The sequence below is a fragment of the Harpia harpyja genome, chromosome 19 (assembly GCF_026419915.1).
Source record: "Harpia harpyja isolate bHarHar1 chromosome 19, bHarHar1 primary haplotype, whole genome shotgun sequence".
NCBI classification, from domain to species: Eukaryota; Metazoa; Chordata; class Aves; order Accipitriformes; family Accipitridae; genus Harpia; species Harpia harpyja.
In genome coordinates this window covers 7550253-7566871 of record NC_068958.1, presented here as the reverse complement: position 1 = coordinate 7566871, position 16619 = coordinate 7550253, and the positions used below count along the sequence as shown (strand labels likewise).

The 16619-nt window shown below is 46.3% G+C and overlaps 1 protein-coding gene and 2 long non-coding RNA genes across 5 annotated transcripts in view; 1 reads left to right on the top strand and 2 right to left on the bottom strand.

Moving 5' to 3' along the window:
* The window catches only part of COL27A1 (collagen type XXVII alpha 1 chain), a 164554-nt gene extending 147963 nt beyond the window's left edge, over positions 1–16591 (top strand). For all 3 annotated transcript variants that reach the window (XM_052814845.1, XM_052814846.1, XM_052814844.1), the window contains 18 exons: positions 422–475; positions 1925–1978; positions 3532–3585; positions 3661–3768; positions 4163–4270; positions 5762–5869; positions 8155–8208; positions 8807–8869; positions 9357–9410; positions 10154–10189; positions 11289–11306; positions 11699–11734; positions 12068–12094; positions 12337–12402; positions 12809–12977; positions 13147–13256; positions 14066–14284; positions 14864–16591. In XM_052814845.1, coding sequence (XP_052670805.1) covers positions 422–475; positions 1925–1978; positions 3532–3585; positions 3661–3768; positions 4163–4270; positions 5762–5869; positions 8155–8208; positions 8807–8869; positions 9357–9410; positions 10154–10189; positions 11289–11306; positions 11699–11734; positions 12068–12094; positions 12337–12402; positions 12809–12977; positions 13147–13256; positions 14066–14284; positions 14864–15010 — 1485 coding nt within the window. In that variant the 3' untranslated portion in view covers positions 15011–16591. The remainder of the gene's footprint in view (positions 1–421; positions 476–1924; positions 1979–3531; positions 3586–3660; positions 3769–4162; positions 4271–5761; positions 5870–8154; positions 8209–8806; positions 8870–9356; positions 9411–10153; positions 10190–11288; positions 11307–11698; positions 11735–12067; positions 12095–12336; positions 12403–12808; positions 12978–13146; positions 13257–14065; positions 14285–14863) is intronic.
* LOC128154353 (uncharacterized) lies at positions 470–15474 on the bottom strand. Its single transcript, XR_008239325.1, has 4 exons — positions 15394–15474; positions 14418–14478; positions 14058–14292; positions 470–6390 (listed from the first exon to the last, which is right to left on the bottom strand). It is a non-coding gene; the product is annotated as an uncharacterized LOC128154353 (long non-coding RNA).
* Positions 13477–13771, bottom strand: LOC128154352 (uncharacterized). Its single transcript, XR_008239324.1, has 2 exons — positions 13710–13771; positions 13477–13606 (listed from the first exon to the last, which is right to left on the bottom strand). It is a non-coding gene; the product is annotated as an uncharacterized LOC128154352 (long non-coding RNA).
* Positions 16592–16619: the final 28 nt, after the last annotated feature.

Sequence of the window (16619 nt, the reverse complement as noted above, 5' to 3'; positions counted from 1 at the left end):
ATCTGCAAAGGCTCTATGGACTAAGTCTTACCTCCATCCAAAAGGAGCTGCTCAGAGTGACCCATTACAGAAATGTACGAAGAGTTCAAATTCACCAGGGTAGCAGTGCTGCTGCCTTAGTTTGTAGCACAGCAGTCTCCAACTGTTCACTTACATTAGCGCTGTGTGTATTTAGGGATGCATTAGAAAGCCTTCTTTACTGCTTAGATGGTGATTAGCAGTTCCTCTTAGCTATTTCTTCCCAATGCATATCCATGGGAGCATGTACACTACCTGCAAGCTTCAACATTTCTATATTAGCAGAATGCAGATATGTACATCTTCTCCTGCCCCATGCAGAATGTTACATCTGGTTTTGTTTCCCATTGCCACAAAAGTACCCAAGAACAAACACATGTTCCCTCTCTGTTTTTTATTTAAGGGTCAAGAAGGGCTCGATGGAGAAAGAGGAAAACCTGGACAGCAAGGCTTACCTGTAAGAGATGCTGCTTTATTGTAAGCTACCCAATGTCACATGCATGTGAAAAACAGATGCAAAAAGGAAGGAAGGTAGGAAGGGCTGCAGTGAGGAATGTGTGGTGAGCTGTGAAATGCAACGTGTGCATTTCCATAAGCCAGGCAGGCCTATAGAATGGGCATTTTGAGTCTCACGTTGAGACTAATGAATGGGTGACAGAACAGGGTGCACTCCCAGAAGCCTGTCTCCAGAATTGTCTTTTCTGAACAATCCAAGAGGGACTAGAAATCTTAGGAGATGGGCAGTGGGAGATGATGATGACAGTGGAAGGGTCCGCTTGGAAATGATACATTTGGTATGCTGCTGGTGAGAGCTGGTGCGTTGTGAGGTAAGACCATGTTATTCTGCCTGCATGGTGTTTCTTCTCAAACCACTGCGTTTATGAAAGACTAAATTATATCCAAATTTAAGGGAAGGACTTTTTATTCCCTTGCTATATACAGCAGCATCTAATTTATATATGTGACTATTGCAACTGTGAGTGCAGCAGCACGTTAAATGTAGTTCATATTGGGAAATAAGGTTGAATCAACTCCTATTCTTTGTAGGGCTCCTGGGAACAACAGGTTCTATTTTGGGGTAAAATCTTACTGCTCTGTCATACGGCCTAGAAATGGGTAGAGCTGCTGCATTCCCCAGTGGATGTAGTTTATTCTGAGGGGTGGTAGCCCCTCAGATGTCAGTGTTTCAGGTGGAAGCAGGAGCTTAGGATTGTCTTTAGTAAAGAGCCGTAAGAACCACGTGACTCAGAAACGAGCTGAAGAAGGAGAGCTCCGCAGATGTGTCTTTACTTACCATTTCTTTGATATTAGACCAGAAATTGCCCCTGACACAAATACCCACAAAAAAATCCTGGATGGCCAGAAGAAAAGATGGAGACGTGTGTGATGGGGAAGACACCAGTAAGAGAGTAGTGAAATACCCTCTCTGCTTTACTCCTCCATAGGTAGCTCTCTAATATCTGACATCTAGGCGAAACCAAGGAAAGGGCTGCAGCATGCAAAAGGGAGGTAGTACCAACACTAAAGATGTAGTCACTGTATAAACTACTCGTTCTGCACGTAGCTTCTGCAGTACCTTTCTCAAAACAGGCTCCTTCCTGCCCACTTCCCAGCACTGTTTTCCAGGCGCCATCTGGAATTTAGTGAATGATTTCCGTGAATGCAAACACCACCCAAGTGAGGGGGTAGCATTGCTTCTTCTCCAATTGACACCCTGTTAAATGCTCTCTGGAGACAGTTCCTTGCTCCTTTTTCCCCAGGAGGCCTGTCTGAGCACAGGCTGTTCCCCTGAATTGTTTCCATACAGTCAGCGTTGTTAGGGCACAAAAATGCTGTTCTTTGTACTTCATGCAGGATACTGCCAGAAGAGAATTTCAAGCAGATTTTTCTTGCTTATGTTTTGTAGGGGGATCCTGGACCACCAGGCCAGCCAGGAGCAAAGGGATCCAAAGGTGATGTGGTAGGTTTCAGCAGGGTGGATTTATAGTGTCCCAAGTTTAAAGAAAATGTCTAATTAAGGGGACTCATGTTTTTCCCCAGCATGTATGATTTGGCCTATGGTCTACGCCTTGAAAGACTGTGGAGAACCTGGTGGGAGGGCTGTAAACATGCATTTGAGTGTCCAAGCCCAATAGTTTGTTGGCCTTGTGAAGCCGGAGATCAAGACAATTACAGCTCCAGCATGATGGGTGAATCTTGGGCAGGTCTTTAGTCATTGCCATGGGTTGTGTCTCTTTCCCATACCCGTGTTTGTGGTGCTTCCAGCCACAGCTGGCTCCTCTGTCCCTAAGGAGGTCTGAGCCAGGCAAGTGTCTCTCTCTTTCACTTGAACCGTAAACTTTTCTGGCTTGAAACCTTCCAGATTTGGAGTCCAATTACCCATGCAGTTACATTTCTTGGAAGAGTCCCTCTAACTTCTTGCCCTTATTGAGCAAGAAAACACAGCACGCATGGGTCCTTCAACATTCTTTGGGGTACCTCATACCTATTCCTACCTCCACATCTGGCTGTAAGGACAGCTTGCTAATTATTCTCACAGATCAGGGACTTTATTTGCTAAAACATAAGAATGTGACCTCAATACTCAGCAAATTCCTGCTCCCTTTTGGCAGATGTCAGGATTTTTAATCTGACCCTGCTGGGGTAATGCCAGAAGATAGTTTAACCTACAGTAGGTGTTCTTGGCAAAAAGCATACCAGGCGATAAGATAAATAAACTCTACCCATCGATGGACAATCTGGAACTGCCTTTGGGTCTAATGAATAGCGGAGAAAGCACCCCCAGGAATATTTCTTTCATGTAGCTCGCCTGCCTGGTCCCTGCAGATGGAGAAACAATGCACAGAAAATGCAACGCTTCAATTTAAAAGTGCATTAGTACATGACCTCACTAAGAGAGCCCTAGTGAAGGTGATGAGGCTGAGTTTTCCATTCATTCTGCAGAAATTAATCCTTTTTACAGCTAATAAAGCTCAGGAGTATTTCTTTTACATCTTTATTCACAAAGCAGCATTGCAAATTTTAGACACAAGATACCCTTCTCATTTCCATTAACTTTCCAAAATTGTAGGAGCTACCTCGCAGAGAAAAGCTCTTGCTGAATGCCCTGCAGAAGACTTGCTGGGTCCTTGGTTTGGCACTGTGCTGTCAGTGAACTGACAGAGGACGCAGGTTTTAAGCATCTTGTTCTAATGTTTGCCAGTGCACTGAGTCCTCCCTTGAGTTCATCCTGCTTTATTTGTCCTCATCTGCTCTGTATTAGGAAAAATGTAGGTCCTTGCCTTCTAGCTATTCATTCCTGCCCCAGAACTCTCAAGACATACGAAGAATCACTTGTAATAAAACCAAATAGCATTTCATTCCCCAGTGTTGGAGCAACTGACTTTATAAATCTCCTTTTTATAAAACTCTTTCCAAATATTATCCAAAAGCACACCCTGAAGTCAGGCTCCCAAGTGAAGTTGTGCTAGAACTGCTGCAATTTTAGATGTCTGTCTTTTTTTTTACTTGCAGGGTCAAAAAGGAAAGCAAGGAACACGGGGCAATGCAGGGAGCAGAGGCTCACCGGTAGGTAAAAATTCAATTTTCTGCCCCAGCAAATGCTGCCCGGCAGCTCCATTGCTAACACCTTTGTGATTTTAGGGCATCCTTGGGCTACCAGGTCCTCGAGGAGTGGTGGGAAGGCAGGGTCAAGAGGGTGCCCCTGGAGTGGATGGAGTGCCTGGGAAGGATGGCGTGCCTGGGATGCTGGTGAGTTTGCAACTGTAACCTTAGAGCATCAATAGCAAATGCAGCTTAGGACCTGGAAAACTAAAACGTAGCACAGGAGAAATGGATGTAGTCCAGCTATAGATATTCCAGTTTACATGTACCCAGAGTGGATCATATGCTCCTTTTCATATCTCACATGCACATAGAGGCAGCAGCTGCCTTTACATGGCCAAGTCTGCAAATAAACCGGTGTTTCTAGCCTGACTGATACTTGCATGCACAAACTTCTATATACATCTCTGCAAATCCATCCACGCCCAGATGCATGGTGCTTGCTGAGGGCAGAATCACACCACTCCCTGGTCCCCCAAGAAGCTGTGCAAAGGTAGAAAGAGTGTCTTGTTTCATAACCTCTTCTGGGTTTCTTTTCTAGGGAGAGCAGGGTGATGATGGGGAAGAAGGTGTGACAGGGATGTCAGGCAAAAGAGGGAACCCTGGCATACCGGGACTCCCCGGGGCACAGGGACCACCAGGATTCAAGGTGAGTTTCTGACTCCCTGAGATGCTGCTACAAGCAGTCCAGTCTGTGAGCTTCTTGTCTCTAGAGCTTGGATTCTCCAAGGTCTAATAAAGTCTTGACTCCTGCTGCCATCTTTCACTTAGCTAGAGACTCTATAGATCTTTCTCCCCATCCATCCATCATCCATCCATTTCCATGACGTTCACAGCAGTTGAATGTCCCAGAGACCCCTCCTCCTTTGTCAAAGTTCACTGAGCTCAGGAGCCTACAGATACACATACCCACGCTATGAACACTTTAGCCTTCTTTCATTAGAAACTTGGGTAAAAAACATGGCCTTGGAGAAGTTGCAAAGGAACTGCTACAGCCTGCCTGTAGGATGTCCAGGATGGATGACTCCATGGGAAATTTGGGTGTCCTCTAGCTGCTGCCCTGCAAGGCTTGAACTGCTGAAGGGAAATTTGTGCTGCTTGTTTTTTAGCATATATTTACTGGGTTGGAACGGCTGGAACCGGTATGGGCTTGGACATCGCTCTGGGTGGAAGCAGGGACAAGCTGCTTTAGTGACCTTGGGGTTTTTTCCTGGTCCTTGCCCTGGTCCAGGCTGGCCACAGGATGTAAACTGGACCAATAGCAATTCAGCTGTTTGTAGAAAATCTGTAAATAGGAAGACTCCAGCTGGGTTTGGAGAGGCTATCAGGTCTGATTTAAATTATGTCTCCCATAACACATCACTCTTGAACTGTCACTTGCTGCCCTCCAGCTGCCTTGGGTAGAATAACAGGCTGTTACCAGAAATGACTGAAAGACCCTTGTGTCATTACGACAGATTCATACCCTGGCTCCAGGGAAATTTGTTGCCCCTTTTCCAGCTGCTCAACCATCCTAGGCTCTTGCCGCCTTTGCTCCTCTCTCCCAGTCTGCCCCAGATCGAGTAGCCGGGGCTTGTACTGCTCCTGGGGCTTGGCAAGGGGAAGAGGTGGGGAGCAAAGTGTGGTGCTGGGTCTCAGAAGCCCCTCTCTTGTCCTTAAGTTGCAGAGTTGGTGCTGGGGAAAATATTGGCTTTGCAGCCTCTGGATTGAAGCCCTCCAGCTAAAGTCTTGGCATGTCTTCAACATTTTAGATGGATTAATCATCAATTGCTAGCCTGCTGGGGGGAAGAGATTATGAGAAACGACAGGGCAGGACAGACAACATATGGAAGAGCAAACAGAAGACATTTCACCCCCCTCGGACCTTGCTGTCCTTAGCCCTGATGCAGGCAGTACAGCTCTGCTGAAGCTCCTGCTCTGCATGAAGCTCAGGAGGGGACACAGCCATGCCCGTCACTGGTCTCACCCTGTGCATCCTGCAACAATCCGCCTTAGCAGACCTGAGGCATCTCCTGATGAAACCACATTCCTTATCCCGATGAGCCACTCTTTTCCAGCTTTCCATCTATGGCTATTTTGGCTGAGTGTTGTTATATTTAGCTCCTGTCCTTTGGAATTACTTGAATTCTGTTATTTTTAGGGTGAAAGAGGATTGCCTGGACAGACTGGCCAAACAGGGAAGCGAGGATCATCAGGAGGAACCGGCCTTCCAGGGAGCCCTGGCGATCCGGGACCCAAAGGACAGCCGGTTAGTGATGAATGGAGCTGATCAGACCTGACTCCAAGCTGTCTCCTGCAGGAGAGGGTGCAGATCCACAGGCTGGGATAGCAGGGAGAACCCTGGGAGGGTGTTTTACAGAAGACCCATGACCAGCTTGTGCGTGAGTGGAGGAGTGTCGGCACAGCTCTCTTCAGCGTGCACACTTCCCTGCTCTTCACTGCTCGCTTGTGCACAGAGATATCTAATCCAAGGCAGCGTGACTGTTCACGTCATCCTCGTGCCTGTGGTTACAAGGCCGTGGTGTGTGCTGGCAGCCAGGCTGCAGAGCCAGCTCAAGCACCCCTCAGCAGCGTCTTCGATGAGAGCTGTTATGAGAGCGGTGCATGGAGCCTCTGGGAGATGTTGAGTGTAGGAGGTGAACTATGCACTCCAAGCCATCCAAAAGGTGCAGAGGAGGGTCTGTAGCTCTGCTGGTACATGCAGGAGGTGCAGTATTGGGCGTCGTCGGTGTAGTTTTGAGGGCAGTGGAGCTGTGAGTTCAGAGCACACTGTGGGAGAAACACCAAGAGCCCTCGGTCAAAGCAGAAGTTAAATTCCCACACCTGTCTCCAAGGCAGGCTCCTAATCCTTACTGCTTTTATTTATTGTGCTGGTGGGATTGCCCAGTTTAGCACTGATGTGTCACACTTTATCAGCTTGAGGCTATATTGAGAATACTTAAGCTATTTAGATTGGGACCACCATCAGAGGGTCTAGTTAGGCCACAGATGTAAAACTAACATGAGGAAAAGAGAGATTAGGACTAATACAAAACAAGGGACAAGATAAACCCCAACTCCCTCAATTAAAATACACTTGTTTGTGTATTTTATATAAAACCCTGTGATGGCAGTATTCAAGCTGAAAGACAGTAGCCAACAACAAACTATCATTTTGCCTCTTGTGTCGACAGGTGGCAGGTTCACTTGCCCAGTATTGCCATTGCCTACCTTGCTGCATAACTAGTGATCAGGTCCCCTTAGCTGAGATGACTCCATGGCATTTAAACCCTTCTGACTTCCCATTTACTTTTGCCCAAAATTCCTCTAGAAAGAGAGCCTGGTTGGTTCTCCTAACGCGGGAAAGACCTTAGTCCTCTGTTAGTAGCAGTTTTCCTTTCCAGGATCCATAAATGGGCAGTTAAATCAATTTGTATCCTTGGAAAGTTTCTTACGCTCCACTGAGTCCAACCAAGCCCTTTCTTGCCAAGCAATTTCTCACTGTCGTGGCAGGAAAAAATTCCTAACGGTGAGGTCTCTAGACTGACTCTGGAATAGCCTTGTAATAGAGGTGGTGGAAACCCCATCGCTTGAGTCATTTACAACGGGGCTGAACAAGACATTGTAAAACATCCTGTAAATTACAATCCAACATGGGTCACATAGTCCTGCCGAGAGTCCAAACAAGCCTTTTCCATCTCTGATGTTCCTAACTCTGTAGATGAATCATCTGGTGTATGTTTCTGCCCTTTTTTTTTGACGTTGAATCATTTCGCATTTTGACATCTGAGAAGCCCAGAAATATCAAAGGACACATATCTCAAAGGTGGTGAAATGAGGGTGTTTATATAAGGACATGCTACCCAGTGGTTTTTTTTATTCTCAGAGTGTGTGCTATGCGCTAATCCAAGCTTGATGGCCTTCCAAATATTTTATTATTATTTTTCTTACGAAATTGAGCAAAAATCCCTGCAGCGTTGAATAGGAAAAGAATTAGAGGATATGCATGGTTTTCCTGGGTTTGAGTGGGAGGTTATGTTGTAGGAACATGCACTTTTTTGACAGCTTGAATGAGCATAGTTTGAAATTATCCTTTAGTAGATCAGTGCAGTTGGTATTAGAAATAAAAGAAGAGCTTGTTTTAAAGGGCTTTGAGGCCGTTTTTTTGCAGCGTGAACTTCCAAGAACAATCTCAGAGTAGATGCTCTCCATCCTGCTTCTGCTGACTGTGGTCCAAGCTAGACAAGCATCTGCTAGAAATAGTGTAGGTAGGCCTCCCATTTGGGGGGCAAAAAGTCTTGGTCTATGACACCCAAGTAACCTACGAATCTATGAGATCTTCTGGAGTTGCTTCTAGCCTGATGTTTGTGTAATTCCTCCGTCAGATTTCTTTCATACTTCTTTCTCATCAGTCCTGCTTAGACTGAAGAATACTAATGGATTTTTCTTTCTCTGAAGCTGCTGAACTCTTGGCGCATCTTCGAGTGACCAGCCATTCAGTGTGAACTTACTGTTGTTCTTTGTTCTTGTATTTGACTTGGCTGTTATTTGCAGGGAGACTTTGGCGAGGCAGGATTTCCAGGGATTGCGGGCATGTTTGGGCCAAAGGTAAGAGGCTGTCTTGTGACCAGTTGGCTTTCTAGTCTCTGTTTACTGGGGACAGACAATGCAATAATTGTTGCAAAGACTTTATTAGCAGCTCTGCAGAAACTATTGAAATTGAATCGTGATTCCAACTTTCTTTAGTTTATGCATCTTCATTTGTTAAATGAGTGTGCATTCACATATGCTTTGTTGGAGCTTATTCCTGTTCAAATGGGTAGACGGTAGAGGGAAAAGGGCTGTCCTGTAGACCTCAGAGCTGTTTTCCCAACGTGAATGTTTTTCAGGCACTTGTATTTCCAGCATCAATCATCAGTCTGTACCTAAGATACCAATATGCATTCCTAAAGTTGAGAGCCTTGATTTGAAATTTAGACTCATTTTATCAGCATATAATTTTCCTGGCGAAGGAGGACCAGTGTGTTTTCTGTAGAAAATAAAGAGCTTGCAAAACAGGAGTGGGAAAAGAATTTTTTAAAAATTGGACCTTCCCATTCCCACATACAAGAGGCAGCACCTCTCTCCTTGCAGCAGAGCTGTAAGCAAGGGCATAAACATGGGCTATGGTTATTAATGGGACCTGGCATCTTATTTTTGCTTGCAGGGCCCCCCAGGAGACCTTGGTTTCAAAGGCATTCAGGGACCACGTGGGCCGCCTGGTCTCATGGTGAGTGGTTTTTCAGTTTGTTTGGTTTGGAAGGATTTTCTTCCTTCCTTCATCCTCTATTTCTGTGAGGCTACAGGGTGCTGTAAGGAGCACAGTGCACTGTTCACCGCCTGCCTGGCAGACAAGCCACAGCCGTGGCACCACCTCTGAGCCACCAGAACACATCTGTAGGTGACCACGTATGCAACGGTCTCTTCTGCCTTGGAGACAGTCATGCTGCTATGACCACAGCACAGACCACCCCAGCCTCACTGAGGTCTTTCTATTTCTGGAATTTCTGAGGTTTTACATGGGTCGTGACAACCGTACTGTGAGGGCTTGTGTCTTTGGACCTATGTTTTGAAACAGTTTGATTCCAGCTACAGCAAATACCACTATCATGTTGCTCAAAAGCAGCAAAGAGATTCAGTGTCTTTACTGAGTCTGCTGTGGTAAAAGCGACCGTCAGTTCCCGTGTGATGGTTCACACCTATCTTTTCTTTTCTAGGGAAAAGAAGGAATTATTGGTCCACTTGGCATTCAGGGTCCCACGGGAAGCCCAGTAAGTATCTGCACTTTTTTCTGCCTGTATTTCTTAGAAGAGCATAGTGTTTGAGAACCAAGATGCTTGAGGCCAGCATAATTAAATCCCAAGTTCTGCTGTAACGAGGGAAACAAAATGGTCTTTAAGATGAGCAGCTTGAGAGAAGTGCAGGTTTAGTCTCTGGCTGCATATATAGTTGCAGGGAGATTATTAGCTTAAAAGTGATGAGCAACTCTACCTAAGTGCAAGTTTTTCGATAGATTGGCTCAGACTAGAAGACAAGAATGTTACTGCAGTTTTTCAAAAGCAAGCTGCCAGATTTTCCAAAGAACTTGGCCTGAGGGGGGCAAAAAAACACAGGGGAAAAAAAAAAACCAAAAAGCTGATAAATGTATTAAACTGGGAACAGCTTGATTCTGGGAAGTGTTGGAAAATCCCTGCCTGCCCCAAAACGCCAAAGGCGCTGGGCACAAACTAAAGTTCAGGTCAGTGCTTCATAAAAACATGATCATGAAGCTATTCAGAGTTCAGTACAGAGGCTGCTACTGGCAGAGATGAAAACCAGTAAGATGAACTCGGCATTGCCAAAACATCCAGTAATGGCTGTTTTTTTGCCTCGGGATGGGTGGGCCGATATGGCAACCTGAGCTCATTTGTTTAGTGATGCACTTGGGTCCTTCCAAGGAGCTTCTGTGTGGCAACACATGCCGGCAGTGCAGCTTGCTAACTGTCACTGACAGCTGCTTCGTGTGCTTTAACAGGGGCCCAAGGGAGACAAAGGCAGCCGCGGAGAAACGGTAAGTGCTGGTCCGCACCCCTGGGTGCGTCCTGCTCTTAAGAGGGTCCCTCTCTTTGAGCAACCGAGAGTCACGCCGGGCTCCGCTGCACCCGCTTGGGCTCTGGCCCAGTGTGGTGGCATTAGGCTCCCGCAAGGGCAAGACATACACATCTATACATGTGTGCACACATACGTGCATGCACATCCACACATGCGCATATACACCCACTGTGCTGTTAAAATTTCCATTTACTTAACCCAATTACGCAGCAAAAGCTAACACATTACCATGTTAGCTGTGACTGTGGCGTCTCCAGGAACAAACCGCAGTGAATAGCAGCTCAAAAAGCCACAGGCTGCCCAGGCCAGGGGCACAGGACCTGTCTAAGTAGCAGCGTTGCCCGGGTGCAGCCCCCACAGCTGGTGCAGCAGTGCCAGGGCATGTTCTCGCCTTCTGCTCTTCCTCTGGTCCCCTTCTTGCAGGGGCTCTGATGGACTTTTACGCCTTCTCATAGCTCCTTGGTGTTCTTATCATACAGGGGATGTGTGGGGTATACTGGATACGTGTTGTTCATCCTCCTTGTTTCCCATAACATGGGTCCCCCTGCTCTCCAGGTTACTTCCTTTAGCAACCAGTGGTTGTTCCTGCACGCGGGGGCTTGGGCCAGGCATCGGAGCCCAGCAAACACAGCTGTGTGGCTAGTGCAGAAGGCTGTTTCATGCCTTCTTCAAACGAGACCTCTTATAAGCAAATGCCCCACAGATACCAAAAATCCCAGTGCACATTTCTAACGAGCCAGGGTGCTGCCTCTGTTTCTTCTTGCTCACCATTTTCTACCTCCATGGGCGCAGCAGAGGACAGCGTGCTGGTGGGGACCTGAGCCCCAGAGCAAGAATTCGCTGGTGTCAGAGCCATCAGCATCCTTTGCTGCAATAACCTCTCTGCTGTTGGCAGACACTGTTGGGTCCCGGTTTTCACTGTCCTTCCAGTGCAGCACCTAGCCCTTGTGCAGGCACCTTGGGAGAAGCACGTGGCTGTACAGGGAGATTTTGGTTTATTAATGAGCATCTTCTGATGGCTTCTGCCTTGCTTCTTTTTTTTTCTTTTTTTTCTGCAGGGTCTGCAAGGTCCAAGGGTGAGTATTCAAAATCACTTTTTCTGACTAATATCTTTTATTTAAATAAAACAGTTGCTTTTAGCAAATGTAAAGCTGCAGGGTGGGTAATTGTGCATACAGGGAATGCGATGAGTACCTGGGGGTATGGCATTAATGACAGTTAAGGAGCTAAGGGCTGGGAACAAGGGATACAGTAGGAATGGACCAGGTGCAGACAGATGCACCCAGAGTTGGGAGGTGGAGGAAATGGGTCCACATCCTGTCTCCTGAAGGGTTTAAGGGAGAAGATGCTGTAAAATGTCAAAAATCTGGAGGATTTCAGCAGGAAACAGACTCATGCTAGTGACAACCATGAGAAATGGAAACAAAAACTGAAGACATTTCACTAACTGATGCCACTCTGTCTTTAGGGTCCTCCAGGCCCACGAGGACACCCTGGCCCTCCGGTACGTATACGTGGAAAGAGTTCAAAGACATTATTGAAACAAGCTAAAATTATTGCTGTGATATTCTCCAGGGGGACTGTTCACTCACTGGAAATTACAGCTTAGCCCCATTCCTCATATGCAAAAATGTGCGTGTGAATGGACCAGTGTTTCTTGCGCTTTAGTCCAAACCATCTCCAAATATTTTATAGAGACAGCATTGTTGCCTCTCTCACTCGTCTGCATTGAGGGACTCCAAGGGAAAGAGGATTTCAAAAGGACGTGACTGAATATCTTTGCAATAGTGACTGCCCATCTTTCTGGCTGATGCCCCTTTTTTGCTTTGATTTGTAGGGACCGCCAGGAATTCCAGCCTCATTTGTAAGTTGCCATTTTCTCTACGTTTATTAATGATGATAATAAGTCACGCAGAGCGAAGGTGCTGATGGGACATCCAGAAAGAGCTGCTGGGACCCTGAAGACACACACTCAGGTCCAGCAAGAAACACTATGTTAGCAGAGCAATGCTTGAATCGCAGCCCTAGACTGAGAAGCATTTGCTTGCATCAGGGCATGTTCAGCTTCTAACAATCTCAGTTACCATCTTTTTCACCCCACACTAGCAACAAGACAGCTTTGGGGCAGCCTTCCAGACGCTAATCGACTCGAACACTGCGCTCAAGACAGAGGTACGAGGGTACTTTTGAACTCACTGGTCTTTGCTGGAGCTGGAGGCTGGGAATGGTCACAGTGTTGCTTGTTCTTTCTGTGTGCTTAAAGTTTATATACACAAAGCTCTGGTTTGTCGCTGTTCTCATGGAATAACTGGGGTTTATGCATGCAGAGATCCAGCTAAAGGGTGTGGTTCTGTTGTGTTACTCTTTTGTGAAGATTCAGACTTTGTCATCCTGACTTTGCCAGTGCTTCAGAGATGTCCCGTTCAGGATGGTGCAAGGGCTGTAGCTCACTGGATCCCAGCCAGCATGGCCTGTCTTTGGCCCACTGAGTTTTCCCACAGATAAACCTGAAAGCTTTGTGGTTACAGCACCTGGTGCCCCCCAAGGCACAGCTCAATTTCCCTCCTTTTCTCTCCAGGGTTACCAACATCCAGACCTTCTCACGCTGGACCACGGAGGGGAGATCTTTAAGACTCTACACTACCTCAGCAACCTCATTCAGAGCATCAAAAGACCCCTGGGAACTAAGGAAAACCCTGCACGCATCTGTCGAGACCTCATGAACTGTGAACAGAAGATGAATGATGGTAGGAAGCCCTGAGTGTGCAAAGGCTGCATCCTCCATAGGGCCATTTCACATGGCCCAAACAGGTCTCCTTCCCTGGGACCAATAATGCAGAAATCAAAACTTTCCTTTTCTCATTCACAGAAAAGGTTAAGTGTCCTTGTTAATCCCTGAACACTCTGTTTCTTCAGGTACCTACTGGATTGACCCAAATCTTGGCTGTTCCTCAGACACCATACAGGTCATCTGTAACTTCACCAATGGTGGGCAGACGTGTCTCAGCCCCATCACCGTCTCCAAGGTACACACAGCTCGATCCCAGCACAGCATTTCCCATACTACTATTACGAAATATTTACCCAGGGGTGTGTTGTCCCAGGACACCAGACGGTGACCGCTATGACACAGCACACTGGTTTCTCCTCGAGGCAGAGGTAGTGTTGCTGTAACATTCAGAACGGCTCTCATGCAGTTAAAAAATATACCTAAGACTGTTATTGACTCTTGTCAAGACAAAGCAGTACGTTTCCAGCAATGTTTAGTTAACCCATAACCTTAATAGAAGCCAGTAATTTTGCAAACACACTGCTCCCAAATGCTTTGTTGAATTAACTTATGTTCAGGTCACTCTTGCATTTTGTTTTCTGCCACCTGAAAAAGTGAGATCAGCTTAAATACATAAGTTTCCAGTGAAGTTAATGCTACAGGATTTTTCTTGAGGAAGCACCTGTACCAAAAATACCAATAACAATACCTGGGTTCATCTGCAGATGAACTAGAACCTGCTGCTTTGCTGCTTTTCTTCTTTGCAGAAGCGTGTATTGAATTCAAAGTTTACATTATTTTCCTCCTACTTAAGGACCTGCCAGTTTGTTCTGAAAAATAAAGGACCTGCTGTGCCCCCATGAAAACTTCCCAGATTGACTTGGCATCTGGCCCTTATGCCCATACTCACGCCAGATCTGGTTCTGGACATCCGTGCATGGCCACCTCCAGACTGAAGCCCAGTACAGGGACCACCTTTGCTGTCACATCTTGCACTAACCCTGCCGCTAGCTCCCTCCAACCCCACTGCAGGGGTACACCCTAACATCTCTGTCACCTTCACAGCTGGATTTTGACATCGGTAGAGTCCAGATGAACTTTCTCCGCCTCCTGAGCTCAGAGGTGGTGCAGCACATCACCATCCACTGCCTGAACACCTCCGTCTGGCGGGAAGGCTCATCTGAGAAACCTTCAGAAAAAGCCGTGCGCTTCAGGGCCTGGAACGGACAGATGTTTGAGGCAGATGGGCAGCTCAGGCCAGAAGTGGCAGCTGATGATTGCAAGGTACGTTGCTGCAAAAGAGGGGAGAGGTGGAGAGAAATGCCGGGCTGAACCCACTCAGGACACATGGCAAGGCTTGAGTTATACCTGTGCTCCTTATTTTCCCCCCAAAAAGGGGAAGAAGGGTCTAGTTTACCTGTTCACTACTTTAATTTTCCAGTCCAGGGTGCTATAGCGACTCCTGTTACGTAGATTGCCTTCAAACAGAAAGCAAAAAATTAAGTTCCAAAGTTACATGTCAGGTGTAGCAGCAGTTAAACAGCAGAAGAGGGAATTGCCAACCAAAGGCGGTGGTCTTGGTTCTTGCCTTATGCCACGCTGAGTCGGTAGCCACGTGTCTGCATTTTGGGTTCACTGCATTAGGAGTTTGTGTTTGGTGAAGCTCAGTTTCCATCAACTTGACCAGGATAAAGGGTTCCCCAAAATGCTTTCTAAACCTCACCCCACACCTGCTCAGCCCAAAGGGCAGTCCTTTGTCTCATGCAGGGCTTTTCAAGCTTATACCTCGTGAAACGCATTCCTTTCCAGCAGGATTCGTCCCCCATTTAAACAGCTTTTTCTCTGTCCCTCCTCCCTGGTCAGATCAAGGATGGACGCTGGCATCGGACTCTCTTTTCATTTCGGACACAGGACCCTCAGCAGTTGCCAATTGTCAACATCTACAACCTTCCCCCATCCGAGCCAGGAAAACAATATCACCTCGAGGTTGGCCCCGTGTGCTTCCTTTGAACAAAGCCATCGAAACCGGGCTCCAAGGCTTTGACCCCATGTTTGGCCTATGTCTTTACACAGGCTCTCCCACCTCTCTGCAGCAAGGACAGCTGGGCTGTATCTTTGGGTCAACTCTTGCTCTAGCCTTTGGCTCAAGGTCTCAAAGAACCCGTTATCTACTGAACTCAGCAGATTGTTGAAAGGAGGAATAACAAGGACATAGGAGAAGCGGGTATCAGTCGGGACGTGAACAGTGAAAAGGGATCAGGGGACTAGATGTTGCAAGCAGTTCCACACACAAAGCTTTTTCCATGACCAAAGAAAATATTGAGAGAAACCTCAAGCAACTTGCAGCGTGTGGTTTGTTTTTCCCCTCCCCCCCCCCCCCCATTTTCTCTTACCTGGAGTTACCAAATGTTCTTTCCATTGAAAAGTAATTAAAAGATAGAGCTTCCCTCTCAGAGCTTGTTGCCTTCTGGATGGCCATGTGCTGCATCAGGTCTCCCAGGCGGAGCTGCAAGTTGAATCTGGCTGCTCTGTGTACCGGAAGCATTTTGATGTGCAATATTAGAAGAAACAAAATATATATATTATATTATTTAAAGCAAAAAGAAAAAGGAAAAAAAAAACAAAAAAAAGAAAAAAAACTAAGTTCCTCCTTCCATGGGTGAGTTTAATCAACACCGCTTCTCGTGTGTGGTGTTGGGGTAGGGGAGAGTCCCGAAGCCAAGACAGGGGAATGGAAGGAGGAGAGGGGAAGAGATTGGTGCTAAAATAGAGAGAGAGAGGATGGGCTCGTCTGATTTGTTTCTACCTCTCACTGTGAAATCTCTGGTGCTCTTAAAAAAGTGTGTTATTTTATATATATGACTTTAAACTATTTAAGGTTGTGAAGGTGCTACAGTGTCTTGCCACAGACCCAAAAAAAAGCCCATAGGACCATCTCTCTAGGAAGAGAGGAGGTTACGATCTACAGCTAAATCAGAGAAACAGTCACCTTTAACTGCCGTGGATGTCAATTGTGCGCAACAACTCAAACCATGTCCAAAATAACTTACAGGATATTTTAAAAGCAAATTTGTTTGGGTGGTTTTTTTGTTAATCAGCACTTCACTGCTTTGGGAGGGGAGTGAGGGATACAGCTCATCTGGAAGCACTGAGCCTCAGAGAGAGCTATTTTTGAGTCGGTTGTCACTAGTTTTGCTGTAGTCACGTTGGCCACACGTCCGTGCTGGCTTGCGTGTGCAGTGATTCCCTGGTCTAAGCTCGTATTTAAACCCAGCTCTGCAACCCTTCTGTCTGGCCCCTCTGTCAAGACTGACATGATGGTACCTTGTTTCAGAACCCAGCCAGGCTTGGAGGGGTTTTGTTTTGTTAAGTTTTGTAGAAATTTAGTCTCTATATGTAAATTTGGAGTTTTGTTTTTTTTTTAAAGAGGATAATTATGGTAATCTTTAATTCTATATAAGGAATAATATTGATGTAATCAGAGCTGTACTGTATCGGAAATGCTTCAGTGCCTGTTTGGAGTTTTCATGTCTCATATGGACTATGGATTTTATTTTTTTGAGGAAAAAAAAAAAATTATATGTGAGTCTCTCTTTGTGTATTCTTTTTGTTTTTTTTT